The sequence below is a fragment of the Pectinophora gossypiella genome, chromosome 24 (assembly GCF_024362695.1).
Source record: "Pectinophora gossypiella chromosome 24, ilPecGoss1.1, whole genome shotgun sequence".
Classification (NCBI taxonomy): domain Eukaryota; kingdom Metazoa; phylum Arthropoda; class Insecta; order Lepidoptera; family Gelechiidae; genus Pectinophora; species Pectinophora gossypiella.
In genome coordinates, this window is record NC_065427.1 from 8974929 (window position 1) to 8993325 (window position 18397).

General features: G+C 36.5%; 1 protein-coding gene across 13 annotated transcripts in view; it reads right to left on the reverse strand.

Moving 5' to 3' along the window:
* The window catches only part of LOC126377815 (calcium-dependent secretion activator), a 75362-nt gene that overhangs the window by 43894 nt on the left and 13071 nt on the right, over positions 1 to 18397 (reverse strand). For 12 of the 13 annotated variants that reach the window (XM_050025698.1, XM_050025696.1, XM_050025699.1 and 9 more), the window contains exons 2-5: positions 13172 to 13251; positions 6092 to 6184; positions 5333 to 5435; positions 445 to 553 (exon numbers count right to left, since the gene is read on the reverse strand). In XM_050025698.1, the coding sequence (XP_049881655.1) occupies positions 445 to 553; positions 5333 to 5435; positions 6092 to 6184; positions 13172 to 13241 (375 nt within the window). In that variant the 5' untranslated portion in view covers positions 13242 to 13251. The remainder of the gene's footprint in view (positions 1 to 444; positions 554 to 5332; positions 5436 to 6091; positions 6185 to 13171; positions 13252 to 18397) is intronic. The other variant, XM_050025690.1, reaches the window with a different exon arrangement.

An 18397-nucleotide genomic window follows, 5' to 3' on the forward strand; every position in this document is an offset into this window, starting at 1 on the left:
GTTTTTACGACATGCCCGGGAAGAGAAGCAGCTGAACGTGTTCTATGTTTTTTATATGCTCCCAGAACAGCGTAGAAGCAAAAAAAAAATTAAAAAATTAAGAAATTATTTATATGTGGCAATTATTATTTATTATTATTAAGGCCTTAAATAACATTGGTATACTTAAATGCAATATCCTGCAAAATTGCATAGGCAATTTGACTGCAAGGTCAGAGTCTCACTAAGACATGGTTAAATAACAAAGAAAAAATGGATATTTAAACTTAGAAATAGGTACCTGCTAAATTAATGTAATAAATATTTTTTTAAATTATTTTTAAACATTTTTGGCTCATTTTTAATGTTCTCAGGCAAACTGTTGATGAGATAATAACATGTCATGTCATGTTATGCCATGTTATGTCATAAAAACTTTCTGTCAAACAAAATCTGTCAATTTACCTGAGGATCCTGGTCCTTATCCGAATGGCTGGCTCCAGATGGGCTGGGCGACGGCGCAGGCGCCTCTCCGGAACTCGCGCTCCCAGTCGATGTCCTGCGCAGGAAGGATCTACACGATCCATAGTATAAGTCGACAATGTACATGAGCTTCGTATAGACAAACTGACTTTCTTTGTCGATGGTTTGTGTTGTTTGAGGTTGTATCTTTGAGAGGTTATTGTTTAGATTTATAGTACATAATGGTGCTAATTCCTGCAGACGCCATCTAATTTTGTTTTAAGTTATACCTGTCATTTTCTTATCCATTGAAAAAGATAGGGACAGGTAATCGACAGGCATAAAATTTATCGAATACACGTCAATTTTAAGCAGAAATCTAAAACAACCGTCTAAAAATTTTGCATCGGCCTATACAGACAGAGTTAAGTAGACAACACGTCAAACGGATTACATGCCAGCGAGATGCCTATTTTATTCACCCGGATTATTCATTCGTTTTAAAATTAACTTGTTGACAATCATCCGTCCGTTTCCGTTGTTGTCCTTTTCGGCGGATAAGAAAATGACGGGTATACCGTAAAATAAAATTAGGAGGTGTCTGCAGGAATCGGGGCCATTATCACTTTTTTGTTTATCACTGATCATAAAGAAAAAACTTTTATGTCGGTACGTCATTGGTTCACTGGAACAATAATTACTGTTTCGCTGATTCTCATTTCTCATTTCGCTGATTTCTCATTCACAAGTTTGTTTTTTTTTTTAATTTTATTCGATTATTAAATACTAGTTACTTTATACAATCGAATAATTTTCAAACACATTTTGAATACTGTCAACTTCACAAGTTAACTTCATTCTCGGCCTCGAAGACAAGGACAAGAAGATAAGAAATGGCTTAGGCCTTCGTTAGCGCGCAACTGCGTACCCTCAGGCCTGTTATCTTAAATGTAGCGGGTAAGAGCCCTCAGCGCTCCCCATTTGTCCAGCCAAGTATGGTAGTTAATGCCATTCGCGGCAAACCTACATAAGTTCCGTCAAAAAGTTTAGGCCTCCAGGAAATTACATGAAGAAAAAATTAATATGGCCAGGCTGTATGGCTATGTTCCTTTGCCTACTTCTTCTCGGGGCAAATTTAACCAAAAATATCACTCTGAATAGTACTGACAGTTATTGCTGCCCTATGACAGGTTCCAGGTTACAGTCCCTGTGACTTGCCCCTTCTGTCCTGGATTGCCGTAGCGATGGCTCCCATCTCATATACTTATTTGAAATTATTAAGTTATGTAAATTCTTCCTAATATTAGTATTTGTTAACCTCTTTGTAAGATACGTCCCCATCTAACAACACTTATGTTTTTGACTTCTTCATTTTCAGTTCTGTTAAAAAATCATTTCCGTCCTCAAAAATGACTTTATGACAGTATAGTCAGTGTGCGTAGACATTATGACATGTTATGATACTACAACTAACAGCATTAAAGTATTTTTATAGCACTCACTTGTGCGCTGGGAATCTCACAAAGAGAAAATTAAAAAGCAAAAAATTCTGACTTGGACGGGACTTCATATCTAGCTTGCGACAACGTATCAACAGTGGCTGCAAGTTGTCTTTGATTACTTGTGGCTCTGCCTACCCCATTAGGGATTACGGGCGTGAGTTTATGTATGTATGTATGTACGGGACTTGAACCTGAAGCTCTTGTCTTCTTCTTCTTCTATCATGTGGATTGTGAGGTGGATTACCAACCCCATCAACCCTGGTGTCAGGGTTATTACTGAGCCGCCATAGGCCCCTGACATGACTCATGTAACGACTACGTACTTACATTAGTAAGTAAAGTAGTTAGTGCCTTCCGAAACACGGATCATCTTACTTTCGTACAATCAGGCTGATCACCTGCAGCCTGTAATGTCCTAATCAAACTAGGGATCACAAAGTGCATACATACATACATAAACTCACGCCCGTAATCCCTAATGGGGTGGGCAGAGCCACAAGTAATCAAAGACAACTTGCAGCCACTGTTGATACGAATTCCAAAGATGGATATGATGAACCTTATGGTGATAAGGGATCAGCCTATCGCCCATAACATTAGTCCATCATGTTAGAGGACACAATCCCTCTGTCGGTTTTTACGACATGCCCGGGAAGAGAAGCAGCTGAACGTGTTCTATGTTTTTTATATGCTCCCAGAACAGCATAGAAGCAAATCACAAAGTGATTTTTGTGATTTGCCCCACCGGGATTGGAAGTTCTTGTGTTAAGGAATATATCGAAGAATTTCGCATGGACAGGAGGTGGACCCGGTGGTGCAATGGTTAACACGCTCGGTCCGGCTTGACAAGAGGTGCGGGTTCAAATCCCGTCCGAGACAGATTTTATTGATTTAATTTTCTCTTTATTAAACTAGTTATTTGGGGAGTCCCAACAATGCTTTACTAAGCTTCTACTTAATATTAAGCATCGCATGATTTTTCTATGCTAAAAATATAAGAATTATAGATTCTCTGGTCTTCAAAACTAAGCTCAAAAAACTAAGCTTTAAATTTTAATAACTTTTTAAGTAAAAAGGACTCGAAAAAGAGTTTAATTTTGTTTTAATTTAAAAAGAAAACTAAAATTTTAAATATAATAATAATAAAACTTTTTTGTTTTAAATCTCGAACTGCTATAGTGTAGAAAAAAATTAAAAGTGTAGTACCTAAGTACTTAGTTTTGCAAGCCAGTTTAGGTTATAGACGAATAAAAAATTGTTAATTTTCATTTTTTTCTGCCTTTTCTAGTCCGTTTTTCACAGGATTCGTTTACCTAACCTGAAGATTTGACAAGTCCGGTTTTTTACAGCAACGACTGCCTGTCTCACCTTCCAACCCGCGAAGGGAAAACCAGCCCAATACAGATTATGTCACATACCTCGGAAATGCATTTCTCGGGAATGTGTGTTTCCTCACGATGTTTTCCTTCACAGCTGAGCAGGTGATAATCATTATGATCCAAATAGGTCTTTGCTGGGATTCAAACCAGCGGCCTTAAAGTGACAGTCAAGCGTTCTACCAACTGGGCTACCATGGTCCCCAACTGTGTGTGTGTGTGTGTATGTTTCCTATTAATATAAAATCGTGGACTAGGGTACTGCCGGGCTTGCATGATAACCGAGCCTAGAATTATATCGAGCGCTTCGACCAATACACAAATGCTATCTACGTAGATGGACGTCAAACGCCTATTGGTCGGAAGGCTTCGATATAATTGGCACCGCGCGCGGCGCGGTTGTCGTGCAGAGCCTACTGGAAATATACATTTTTTCTATCCTACTAAGCTTCGGCCAAATTACAAAAATGTTTCATGATTTGAAATGGTCGTGAGAATAATATTTATAAAATAATATTAATAAATATCAAAGATCTGGCTACCCTATGAATTTGATAAAAAAAAACTAGGTAATATTACTATCTACTAAGAATAATACTTACTTACTATTAAATAATGAAGTTTTAAATGGATATCGGCGATATAATTCTCTGCCTGCGAATCTGTCTCCCCTTAAGCACACCCCGGACACGTCATACAAACAACCTCGTTTTACACGGACACTATTATACAGTCATGAGCAATATAATGTACCCACTTTAGGACTCTGTCGCACTAACATATTTGATATTTAGTGAGACTTACAGTTCAATTTGTCAAAAAAGTTAATGTGACACGGTACCAAAGTGTATAAGTACTTATTAATGCTCGTGACCGTACATTGACATTATCAACACGCGCACGTACGTCCTTTTATTGATACAATTATTAAATAATAATTATAATAATTATTTAATTTTTTTTTTTTTTTTTTTGAAATTCAAATATTCTTTATTCCACCAAAATAAAAGAAAATAATTACAAAAGTTTTTAAATCCACCACAGGCTTTGTCAAAAAGGAACTAAAAACAAGAATAAACCATAAATCCACAAATGTTTCGTCAAAAAATTTATTTTAATTGGTCAAAGATAAGTTTTCTAGGTAAAAGATAAATTATAAAATTCTGATAACTTAATTAAGATAGATCTATAAGTGACAAAAAACGTTTTCTTTTTTCTATTTAACTTATTTGTACATACATACATACATACATAAACTCACGCCTATTTCCCACCGGGGTAAGCAGAGACTATAGAATTCCATTTGCTTCGATCCTGACACACTTCTCTTGCTTCCTCCACATTCATCAATCGCTTCATACACTATTAACTTATTTGTGAATTTTAATAAAGAAAAATTTAATAAAATGTACAACATTTTGTCACTTTTTCTACTTATGACGTCACAGGTTGCTTTTTCAAAACAAATTCCATAGTAATTTCGTGTTTTGGCGTTTAGTAAAAAGTAACAAATTTTAATTAAAACACATAATAACGGGTTCTTACCGCGTTTAAATGGGGATATAAGACTCCCGATATTTCGACACTGTTGCAAGTGCCATGAGTAACTAATTTTACTAATTGGAAACTACCCTAGTGATTAAGCCTATTCTTGTTTCATAAGCTCACGACTATATCCCAATCGTGGTAGTCAGAGGTAGGTACATCCATCGCAAGATGAACTAAGTACCCACACATCACCGAGCTTTCTGTTAGACCAACGTGATAGGTGAGCCGTATCGCCGTCTATGGTCGAGCCAGCTGTGTTAGTGAAAACTGCACTTAAGAAAATTAATATTACATAACCCATTGGTGCAAGTCCAGTACCGGGGTTGGAACCGGCGCTCCCCGATTGAGAAGCATGCTGACGAACCACAAGACTATAGTGACTTTTTTGAAAGGTATTCAAGTGCCCATATGAGGTATCCATTTAAAACTCCATTTAATAAGTAAACTCCATCTAAGTCTACTTACGCATGCGGCGGTGGAGCTAGCGCGCTCTGGGCGGCTTCAGCCCGCTGTCTGGTGGCCGGGTGGAGTGGAGCAGCTAGTGGAGCTGTGGTCAGTGGACTGACCCCTGGTGGAGGAGACGGCAATCATGACATGGCGAAAGAATTATTCAGGAGAGACTTTTTGTGTCGTTTGTTTTCAAAGGTTGTCTGGAAGTAATTATAACCTTAACAATAAGGGCGCATTTTAGGGTAAAAAATTATAGTGTGAAAAATATGTGTAATTTCAAATGTAAGGAAATCTATATCACAGTGTTTAAAAAGACCGCATTGGAGCATTGAATTCATCTAAAAAGCAATATTGCAATTTGACATTTGTGTATGTAAAAGTAAATGTGCAATGTCAAAAATGATTAATAGCAATATTGCTTTATAAGATGCTTTGATGTTGCCTTTTTAACCCCCCTGTAATAATTACTTAAAAGTACTAGATTCAAAGTATTCTTTCGGAATTATCTTCAATAAAAAAAATCCATAACAATAAGTATCTTCTTTTCAATGCACTTACGAATTTTTATTTTTTAAATTTATTTTTTTAATATTTGTACGCCTGCATGCAGGCTGAACACACCACAACACTGTTATATGTAAATGATTTAACCACCTTTTTGTATTTTTATTGTGTTCTAGCAAACAAATTGATTTGATTTTCGTAAAAAAATGTACTTATTATGTTTTTATTTTATTTAGTTAGAAGTGTTATTAAAACATCAGTATACTTCACCTTTACCAGGAAGACCTGCAGTTGACCCTCTGGGGAGCTCAGGCTTCCCTCTCACTGAGGGCCTCCCTCCGGCCAATCCTCCAGGAGGAACAACTGTTGAGTAAGCATTAACTACAAAGCTGCAGCAAACAATATGTTTAAGGCCTTTGTAAATAAAGATGTTGACGAAATAAGTCTTTAAGCCGAAATTAGGAGCTTACTTTCGAAATAGTCTTTAAGCCTGAATTACGAGATTACTTTCGAAATAGTCTTTGAGCCTGAATTACGAGACTACTTTCGAAATAGTCTTTGAGCCTGAATTACGAGACTACTTTCCTAATAGTCTTTAAGCTTGAATTACGAGACTACTTTCGAAATAGTCTTTAAGTCTTAAACGAGACTACATTCGAAAAAGTCTTTAAGCTTAAATTACGAGACTACTTTCGAAATAGTCTTTAAGCCTAAATTACGACACTACTTTCGAAATAAGTTTTAAGCCTAATTAAAGATACTACTTACCTATCTACTTTCGAAATACTTACTCAATGTCTCTAAAGTCTATTAAATAAGTAGATAGTAAAAAAATAAAGATACTTTCGAAATAGCCTGTTCAGTTAATGTACCTAATTACGTTTCGAAATAATGCTTTATTCTAAAAGTGACACGAGATTTCCTTAGAATTAAGACGTTTCGGCTAAAAATGAGAATCATAATTTTGAAATGAATTTATAACAAATTTAAATATCGACTACTTTCGAATTTTTCTAAATACTTTTGACTAATAATTAATGAACAATATAATAATTATAGTGTTGTTAACATAATGTATGTGTATTATCTATTGTTCTCTCTTAAAACTTGTTAGTGATGTAGACGCCTATCTCCCTCTCTTAGTTTTAACTTTATCTCTTTCCCGGTCTGCTGGAAGAGATTTCTACTAGAAATAAGCTGAACCGACACTGGCTGACTTAGGCAGACAAATGTCTGTCTTGTGCTAGTCTAATTGTTCTAAAATTTAAATAGAAATCATTTATTGCAAGAAATTTACAGATCATTTTACAATTATGGTAGAATTTCAGTACATTTCACCAACACTGGCATGCAAATATATGTCATAACAGTCACACAGAAAATTATCAATCAAGTATGTACATGTCACATAAAAATACAATAACATAACAAATACTTTATTGCACAACAGGAAAAAAACCAAAATACAAAATAAAATAAAAAATAAAACAAAAAGAAATAAAAATAAATAGAATGAGTACAATAAACTGTTATATAAATAATAAAAATAAATAAATAATTTAATAAATTCATTTATTCCAGATTAACTATCCATATCTAATAAATTAAATAAAATAAATAAATGTAATGAATCTACTTACTTTTAAAAATATATCTAGAGAGACTTGTTAAACAAGATAATTACATACTTGCTAAAGATTTGACGGCTATCTTTTCTACAATAATGTTAAATACTTAGGTACTTATTTAGAGCTATGAAATATAATTTCCAGATAAAGTAACTACGGCCATTTTGATCTACTTAAGTACCTACATGAAGTTTGCCTATCTTACGATTTGATTTTGATTTGTTTTTTTTTTCTGGTGTGGCTACCAGCAGGCTTAGCACCGTAAGCGCGCGACTCTTTCTCGCCTCGACATACATCACCCGTCACTCTCTGACAGTACTGCACAGAAAGAGACAGACGATCTCTGTCGCGGCGAAAAAGAGTCGCGTGCTTACGGTGCTAGGCCCGCAGATAGGGTTATTTTTTGTCGCTCTCATTATCATTAAGTTTCCATTGTTTCTGAATAAAACTTTCATAAGAAACTGAGTAATAATATAACATATTTTTTACATTCCTTCTTTGGTAATTTTGATTAGAATCAATGGCTCATTATTGGCATTAACAAAAAATAACCCGGTATATTTATGGTGAATTTTCAAAGATTTTTTACGTAATATTGGTGGCCATGTTATTTTTCGACCATAAAGCGAAGGTACTTAGATAATTCTTTTTTATCGATAAGTACTTATGGTCAAAGGCCTTTCCTTTCTGTCGATCAAATCGTATAAAAATGAGGATAAAAACTACTTAGAAGCTCAAATGTAGGTGGCAGCACTGTTGAGTGTTCCTAAATTTTGACAGTCCTCCATACTGTACAGCTAAAACTCGTGATAAATTGCTATAAAATGTAGAGCAACATATGTTACAAAAAAGTAAAGCAGCCTTATATGAAAAAGGCAGTTTTTATTGATAACTAGCTTTTGCCCGCGACTTCGTCCGCGTGGCGTGTTATATAAGAGAGAGATCTTTGTGTGTGTGGGAGTGCATATCAAATTTCAAGCATCTAACTTATGCAGTTTAGATTTTTTCATACAATTTTTTTCCCAATAACTCCCATTTTTCAAAATACAGCCAAAAATAAACTTTATTTTTACTAAGGTATGCATGCATGCAATCAATTGATTGAATTGATTTTTTTTTAATTGATTGTTCATTGAGTTTTAATTTTAATACACACTTCCTCTCTTCCCTTCAACGTTGCTGTGCCCTACAGGGTCCATGTTTTAGTTCCTATGCCTATGTAACATAACACCCCATTGTACTACATGGAATGCAATAAATAATTTAATTGAATTGAATTGAAAACATCTATCTTACGCGTTTTCGATTTTTTCATACAAATGTTTTTTTCCCGCTAACTCCCGTTTCCGTGGGAATTTTGCAATATCCTGCAACTAAGCTTTAAGTTAACTAAGGTACCTGCATGCCAAATTTCAAGCGTCTAACTTAAGCGGTTTAGATTTTTCATACAAAAGGATTTTCCCGCTAATTTCCGTTCCCGTGGGAATTCCGGGAATTCCTTTTTTAGTGCACCTCTACGGTACCTAAGCTATGTTCCTTCCAAATTTCAAATGCCTACGTTTAGCCGTTCAGGCTATGCGTTGATGTGTCTGTCACTGAGTCTGTCAGTTTCTGCTTTTATTTAGATTTGATTTTTTCATACAAATGTTTTTTCTCGCTAACTACCGTTCCCGTGGGAATTTTGTAATATCCTGTTGCAACTAAGCTTTAAGTTTACTAAAGTACCTGCATGCCAAATTTCAAACGTCTAACTTGAGTGGTTTAGATTTTTCATACAAAAGGATTTTCCCGCTAATTCCCGTTCCCGTGGGAATTTCGGAAATTCCTTTCTTAGTGCACCTCTACGGTACCTAAGGTATCTGCATGCCAAATTTCAAACGTCTAACTTGAGTGGTTTAGATTTTTCATACAAAAGGATTTTTCCGCTAATTCCCGTTCCCGTGGGAATTTCGGGAATTCCTTTCTTAGTACACCTCTACGGTATCTAAGGTACTTGCATGACAAATTTCAAACATCTAACTTGAATGGTTTAGATTTTTCATACAAAAGGATTTTTCCGCTAATTCCCGTTCCCGTGGGAATTTCGGGAATTCCTGTCTTAGTACACCTCTACGGTATCTAAGGTACTTGCATGACAAATTTCAAACATCTAACTTGAATGGTTTAGATTTTTCATACAAAAGGATTTTCCCGCTAATTCCCGTTCCCGTGAGAATTTCGGGAATTCCTTTCTTAGTGCACCTCTACGGTACCTAAGGTCTCTGCATGCCAAATTTCAAACGTCTAACTTGAGTGGTTTAGATTTTTCATACAAAAGGATTTTTCCGCTAATTCCCGTTCCCGTTGGAATTTCGGGAATTCCTTTCTTAGTACACCTCTACGGTATCTAAGGTACTTGCATGACAAATTTCAAACATCTAACTTGAATGGTTTAGATTTTTCATACAAAAGGATTTTTCCGCTAATTCCCGTTCCCGTGGGAATTTCGGGAATTCCTTTCTTAGTGCACCTCTACGGTATCTAAGGTACCTGCATGCCAAATTTCAAACGTCTAACTTGAGTGGTTTAGATTTTTCATACAAAAGGATTTTCCCGCTAATTCCCGTTCCCGTGGGAATTTCGGGAATTCCTTTCTTAGTACACCTCTACGGTATCTAAGGTACTTGCATGACAAATTTCAAACATCTAACTTGAGTGGTTTAGATTTTTCATACAAAAGGATTTTCCCGCTAATTCCCGTTCCCGTAGGAATTTCAGGAATTCCTTTCTTAGTGCACCTCTACGATATCTAAGGTACCTGCATGCCAAATTTCAAACGTCTAACTTGAGTGGTTTAGATTTTTCATACAAAAGGATTTCCCTTCACTACTCTGCTCCTATTGATTGTAGCGTGATGAAAAGTATACTATTACCTGTCCAGGAGTGTGAAGAATAATTGTACCAAGTTTCATTAAAATCCGTCCAGTAGTTTTTGTTTCTATAAGGAACATACAGACAGACAGACAGACAGACAGACAGACAGACAGACAGACAGACAAAAATTTTACTGATTGCATTTTTGGCATCAGTATCGATCACTTATCACCCCCTGATAGTTATTTTGAAAAAATATTTAATGTACAGAATTGACCTCTCTACAGATTTATTATAAGTATAGATAAAAAGTCCTAAGTTTTCTTCTTTCCGATATTTCGGGACTAAATGTGGGATAATGGAATAGTTCAGTTATTTTTTAAATGTCTTTACTCTTTTTTATACACACACACCTTAAGTATATTAAAACCGAAATCATCCCTCCCGTCCGACATCGCACCAAAGACTCTCCTTTCTTACTTTTAAAAACTCACTACGTCCCATTCATTAACTATTCTCCTTTCATACCATAACCAATCAAATTCCCATTCATTATCCTTACATAGCATTCTACTTTCCTACATAAATATTGCAGTTAAAAGCTGCTTATGAGCATTTTCAAAAATAAGTGTACCTCCCATTTTCACGTTGTCCCTTGTGTTTGAAGTCTAATAACTAGTAAAATTTACTTCTAGCTAATTATTTTAATTATTGAGATACATTAAATATATTCTAAACTAATTAAATTCTAACAAAATTTTCATGGTTATGAGGAATTATTTAAATAAAATGTAAATTTTTATCACTAAGTACTAGATTTTGCCGTGTCCCCCACTCAAACTGATAAATGTTTGAAGAGATTCTTAAAACTTTTTGTACTAGGGTATCATTTGATGTTTGGTATTGGTTGAAGTTTTCTAAAGGTTCTCTCATTTCCAGTAGTTTATAATTTAAATCTTGTGCTTATTTAAATATAGTTAAATTTTTTCAAAAGTCTTAAAAAGTGTACCGACCGGACATGTCGGGTTTGTCACGACTAAAACTGCCTATTGAAATTATTTACGGTAGCTATATTCGTTTTAAAATGGCAAAATTATCCTTAATTTACCGGTCGCCATTTAAAAAAAGACTAGTGACAAAATATATTTCGTGACGCGAGACGTGTTTTCTGGTATTCCACGGCCGTCAAAATTTTATCTGTCGGGTTTGAGACGATATAAAATCAGATTCAGGTGAGTTATATTTTATTAATTTATTCAGAAGATGAACTATATTATAATGCAAAATTATTTACATTTGGTGACAAGACTAGGTATTTTTTTTCCTTTTAAATATCGGTTTGAATACAAAATGGGAACAGAGCGTCACGTCAGTTTTGCGACATTTTTCCCTGTGACCTACAGGCTGACTAGTAAAGTCGCAAAACCGACACTATAAAGCTGAGACTACATACTGAAAAGGTTTAATTTTTTTAGGCTTAACAATGCCACTAACTAGTGCAGAACGGTCTCGGAGATATAGAGAAAAATTTAAAAAAGAAAATCCCGAGAAATTAAACGCCCAAAGGTTAAAAAATTTACAAAGAATAAAATCGAAGAAGAAAAAAATATCTGAAATGAATGAAGAAGAAGCTGAAAAAAGAAGACAAGTTTGTTATTTGTTAAACTAAGTAATCTTGATTTTCAAACAGACTAGACTGTTCCCATTAAGAATTGATAATTATTTGGTTAAAAACTTAAAATTTGTGTAAGTATATCTTTTATTTTATTCACTTACATTTTTGGGTTCGGTTTTCTCCTATGTGAGCCCACCCTTAGAAAAATTCGTATGTCAGTTTTGCGACAGTCCCTCATTTTGCGACGAAGAAATTCTTAGATTTTTCTAATTTTCAATATGGAGAGTTGCTAATAATTTCTATTATTTATTAAAATGATTTTAATATTCGGTATCACAATAATTACTTTGTTTATTAAACTAATATTCGAAATTAAATCGTAAATATAATGGTTGCCTTGGTATCAGCTGTGACAAAACCGAACGAAAAACTAGCATATTTCGTGTTTTATAGATTTTATGACTATGTATATATTTTTTTCATAAAATATCTTTGGTAATCTTCATAACACACCTAAAATCATATTTATATCTTTCTTATAGTTACAGACCAATTATTTTTTAAGATAGTCGTAAAACTGACATTTTTTTCGCCCGTCGCCCTATAATTTAATAATTTTTCGTAAAATAGATTAATCTGTTAACAACTTCACATAATTTCATAAACTATCGCGTATCTTAATAATATCTCAATCAAAATATCTCTAACAATGTCATATTTTTAATTATAGCTAAAATTCAGACGTAGTACACTTAATTTTGAAAACGCTCTTATACAGTGTAAAAATAAAAGCAAAATAATACTTCACTTTTTAATATTTATGGCTGCATCGTTTAGAAACGATGATTCTGCCAACGTCAAGGTACTTACTAAAGAAAAAATAGATGTTGACAAACCAAAATAATATGTTTGTTTACTTACTCAAATAGTCTGATATTATAATAAATGTTTCTTTCTTTCTTTCTGTCAAAATTAAAGAACACTCAACAGTAGAGACTCCTGCGGGCTTAGCGCTGTAAGCGCGTGACTTTTGTTCGCATCGGCATACATCACCCGTCACTCTCTCACAGTACTGCACAGAAAGAGACAGATGATCTCTGTCGCGGCGAGAAAGAGTCGCGCTACGGTGCTAAGCCCGCTGGTGGGAGAAATCTGCAGTTTTCACCCTCATTGCGTCCAAACTTTGAAAAATTCACCTAGTATTGTAAAGCTTCTATGTTACGTTTAGCTGTATTTACATTGTCTATTTTTTACCTGGTAATTTTGACGGCTGCTTCTTGTGTTCGTCATCACTGTCTTCTTCTGATGAGCTCGGGTCAATCATGGCGCCGCTTCTGTAACAATATGCTAAATTTAATCCTCCGTGGTCACCATTGGTCCATTGAACGGCCTCCGTGGTCCAGATGAGCGTTGGGCTCACATGTCACAAAAATCACTTTGTGATCCCTAGTTTGGTAAAGAAATTACAACCCGATCACCTGATTGTCCGAAAGTAAGATGATCCGTGCTTCGGAAGCACATTAAGCCGTTGGTCCCGGTTATTACTTACTGATGTAAGTGAGTAATCGTTACATGAGTCATGTCAGGGGTCCTTGGCAGCTCAAAAATCCCTGACACTAGGGTTGCTGAGAGTGGTAATCCACCTCACAACCCACACGTTAGAAGATGTAACACCACATTGTATGAACGCAATAAACTATTAAGTAATGTGGTATTATTTTTTACCTTCTACATATAAGCAAGTCGAATTCGTCACTAAACTTACAGTCTGCAACAAGCCTATCGAAGATCCAAATAACAACAACAGCTGAACTCCGTATATCCAAAACATCAGAGCGATACCTCGAAAAAACTTATTCTTGTGTTCCAAAGTTCGAGACTTCGACTTTATCGACAAACACATAGGAAGAGAGTAGGGCAAAGAATTGGTCCCTGAGAGACGCGAGTTTTTCAGACGTGCCTTACTGTAGATTTTTTCAGCTGGAATTCACTACATAGCTGCCCTGGGCTGGGTATGGGCGTCAGACGTCACACATACAGATGCGCGTGTACGATAACGCCAACGTGTAGTGTCTGTGTAAAACGAGATGTTTTGTATGAAGTGTTCGGGGTGTACCGGGAAAGACCCACTCTATATTCGCTCGCAACCTTGGGTGGGTACTTACATCAAGGGGTAATAAGATTATACCACATTTCGTATTCCCGCCTGTAAAAGTTACAACGTAATTCTGAACAGAACTGATGTCTGGATATGACACATCCAGTAAGGTCGTAAAATAAAGCTCTTTGTGTGTTAAACCTATTGCTTTGACAGATTTGGGTTATGCCTATGCCTCTCTCATATTCGTTATTATATGTGGCAACTTGACAGTTTTGTTTACTTGGACAAAATAACCTTGTTTCCAGACTAGACATGATGAGTCCTTGACCAAGAAACATGGCGTGGAATAAACAATAAACACGACGTATACAAGAGACCTTCTCCGTCCCGCACCATTGCAAGCTTGGTGCGAGCTTGATTTTCCTCGAGACGAACTGGAGTAGGATTTCCAAGCGAAATCCGTCTGGAAACCCTTCTCCAATACGTCCCAGACCAATATGTATGTATGTTTATGTTAGCAGTATGATATTGTGCTCCACTCCAATGAGTAAAGTCCTCAAGTCGAGGATGTAAATCACCACTAATTTAAGAGCCACGCTCTTGTCGGTGTAGCATTCTCCATTCTCGTCTATCAAAGACCAATTCCTTCACCTTCTTATAAGACACGACGTTCGCCTTCTCTTTAATCTGTTCCATATCTAAGCTCTTTTTGGTCTTCCCCTTCCTGTCTTTCCTTCTATGTTCCCTTCTATGATATTCCAATGAATTCGTCGTGTCTTATTAAGTCTCCAATCATCTTGCCTCATCAATCATTGTGTCTTATCTTGTGGATTTAAATTCCAACTAAAAATACCAAAATGGTCAGCCGAGAGAATCGTACCGGTCTTTGTTTTACATTAACATTGCTTTAATTTTTGTTCCCAAAGGTTGCCTGGAAGAAATTGCTGCATGAGCAATAAGGCCGCCGGTTGTGCTTTTCTGTATATGTTGTCCTTTTCTCTGCATTTTGTGTCCATTGTGCTCAATAAAGTATTTTATCTATGCATCTATCTATAAATTGCTTTGGATTGGCTACTCAGTTGTTCAAACCTGACTCTCAGTGCAAATTTTCTACGCATCTAAACCAGGACAATCTCAATAAAATGCAATATGTAAGGATCTTCTCGCGCCCTGCCTTCCTACTTTCCACATTTGAGGAGTCCTGCTACTAGCGAATAAGCGATAAATGTACAACGTTTGAAGAGGATATTATTCGTTTGTAAACGACCTCTGTGGTCCAGTGGTTGAGCGTTGACCTCACGATCCGGCGGTCCCAGGTTCGAATCCCGGTGGGGACACATCACAGAAATCATTTTGTGGGCCGTAGTTTGGTTAGGACATTACAAGCGGATTGTCCAAAAGTAATGCAATCCGTGCTTGCGAAGGCACGTTAACCCATTTGTCCCGGTTACTACTTACGATGTATCTAGTCAGGGGCCTATGGCAGCTCAATAATAACCGTGACACCAGGGTTGATGAGATTGGTCATCCACCTTACAACCCATACGATGGAAGTAGATTTGAAATGGATATCATTAGTAATGGTAATAGGAATGACCGACCCCATAACACTACTGGGCACAGACCTCCCCTCAATCAACCGGAGAACGTATGAAGCCTTCTCCACCATGCTACTCCACTGTGGGTTGTTAAAGGAGTTTTTTCAGCGGCTTAATGTATTCTACGAAGCATGGTAACATAATATATATTTTTTGGACAATCAGGTGATTTAAGCCTGCAATATCCTTACCAAACAAAAGACAGTCTCACAAAGTGATTTAGACAATGTCCCCATCCGAGAAGTGGACTACCAACCTCAGCAACCCTGGTGTCAGGGTTTTTATAGCCTGCCAAAGGTTGTCGATATGGTACAAACGACTATGTACTTACATCTGAAGCACTGAATCATCTAAGTACCTTTCGGACAATAATCAGCTTGTAATGTGGTAACTAAACTAAGGATCACAGAGTGTTTTTTGTGATATATATGTGAGATCAAAAAAAAAAAGTTTTCATCTCGAGCTCCTCCGTGCTTCGGAAGGCACGTTAAGCCGTTAGTCCCGGCTGCATTAGCAGTCGTTAATATCCACCAATCCGCACTGGGCCCGCGTGGTGGTTTATACCTATCCATCCATAGGGAAAGCCCGTGCCCCAGCAGTGGGAACGTTAATGGGCTGATAATGATGATGATATGTGAGATTCAAACCCAACTGTGGGCCTAACGCTTAACCACTGGACCACGGTAGCCGATTTTCTTTATTCGAGGATTCATATCCGCTTATCGCTCACTGTAAGCCCCACTTTTCATGCAAAGTACGATGAATTATTCATCTTCAGCCGAGCAGTACCACCGTGCTGGATGCTGTTTGTCGTTGGTCATTATGACATTTCTTGTTTCTACATACATACATAAACTCACGCCTCTTTCCCACCGGGGTAAACAGAGAATAGGCTAGTTTCCAACTAGTCAAATCAGTTACTTTTTACTAAACGTCAAAACACGAAATTACTATGGAATTTGTATGAAAAAGCACTCTGTGACGTCATAGAAAAACGTGACAAAATGTCGGACTTATTATTACGTTTTTCTTGATTAAAATTCATAAATAAGTTTAATAGAAAAAAGAAAATGTTTTTCGTTAGTTTTAGATGTGTCTTTATTTAGTAATCAGAATTTCATAATTTATCTTGAACCTAGTACACGACCCAATACCCTTTGTATGGGCAAATGTCAAATTAATAATGTTAAATTACATTGATTTTTAGGCATAGACCTCGTATAATAGACAACCAATTTTTCAATAAAAACTTATTTTCAATCAAAACTGCCTTTTTCCAACTGACTGCTTTTTTTTCTAAGTTATGTAACATAGAAGCTAAGGCTCTATAATACTAAGGCTTATTTTTGAGGCGGCAGATTTTGCTCAGGGTCGAAAAGAAAGGGGAAATATCCCTAAGAACTCCAGCTGCAGACGAACCGCATAACGCGCGCGATATTGTTTCGGAGTTCGGACCAATCGTCTTCTATCGTGTGGTTTGTGAGGTGGATTACCAACCCGATCAACCCTTCTTTTTTTCGTAACTCATCCTTCAGACGGGATACACTCCACATTTTATAACAATTTAACACGACAGTGCTACATTTGAGCTTCTAGTTTTTATCGTCATTTTTTTTTAATTAAGATGGGATGATGTGATGGGATGATAATATATGATGTTATGTTTTTTTCTTTAACTTTTGTTCGTTGCTTTGATGTGGCCTTTTTAATCCATCTGGCGTCTTTTGAAAGTGTTATATAATATAACACTGCATAAACGGTGGCGCCACCATAGTGTCCTAGTGAAATAGGGCCTTTATTCACAATCAGTTCACCTCAAGTGTTAATTCCTTCGCGGGTTGGAAGAACAGACAGGCAGTCGGTTTGTAAAAAACCGGACCGGTCAAATCTTCAGGTTAGGGAAGCGGACCCTGTGAAAAACGGAATAATCTGGTACTTTCAGTCACTCCCAGTCTAGCATAAAATTAAGCAAACCAGACGACGCGAAGAAAAATATTCCCATTAAAGGAAATAAAATCGAATTTCCGCTTTCAAAAGTTCCGTTAGCACTTGCGATTAGGCGTGCTGCCAGAAAATAACCTTGAAAATGGCGGCAAAAAAATTCAAGCTCTGAATATATAGCATGGACTTGTTGGCATTCTGCCAGACTGGAGCTTGGATGTACTATCGATCCAAGTTATGTAACATAGAAGCTAAAGCTCTATAATACTAAGGCTTATTTTGAGACAGCAGATTTTGCTCAGGGTCGAAAAGAAAGGGGAAAAATCCCTAAGAACTGCAGCTGCAGACGAACCACATAATGCGCGCGATATTGTTTCGGACCAATCTTCTTCTATCGTGTGGGTTGTGAGGTGGATTACCAACCCCATCAACCCTGATGTCAGGGTTCCTATTGAACCGCCAAAGCCCCCTGATATGGCTGATGATGTACTTAATACATCAGTAAAGTAACCGGGACCAACGGCTTAACGTGTTAATGTTAATGGGATTTGCCCGAAGATGAAAAGTGGACCATGGAATTAAGTCGTGTAATACCACCGCACACTCTTCGAAATGTATCCGGTAAAATACCGATGGAGAAGCAAGGAATATTGAACCAATTGATGTAAAAATCATATTTATGGCAATTTGATATTAGCTCAAAAATAGAAGTAAGTTCGCAATGTCGACAGATGTCAAATAGCAATACAATACAATACAAATACACTTTATTGCACCAAAATAAAAGGAAATAATTAAACCATCACGCGGACCCAGTGCGGATTGATGGTTATTAACGAC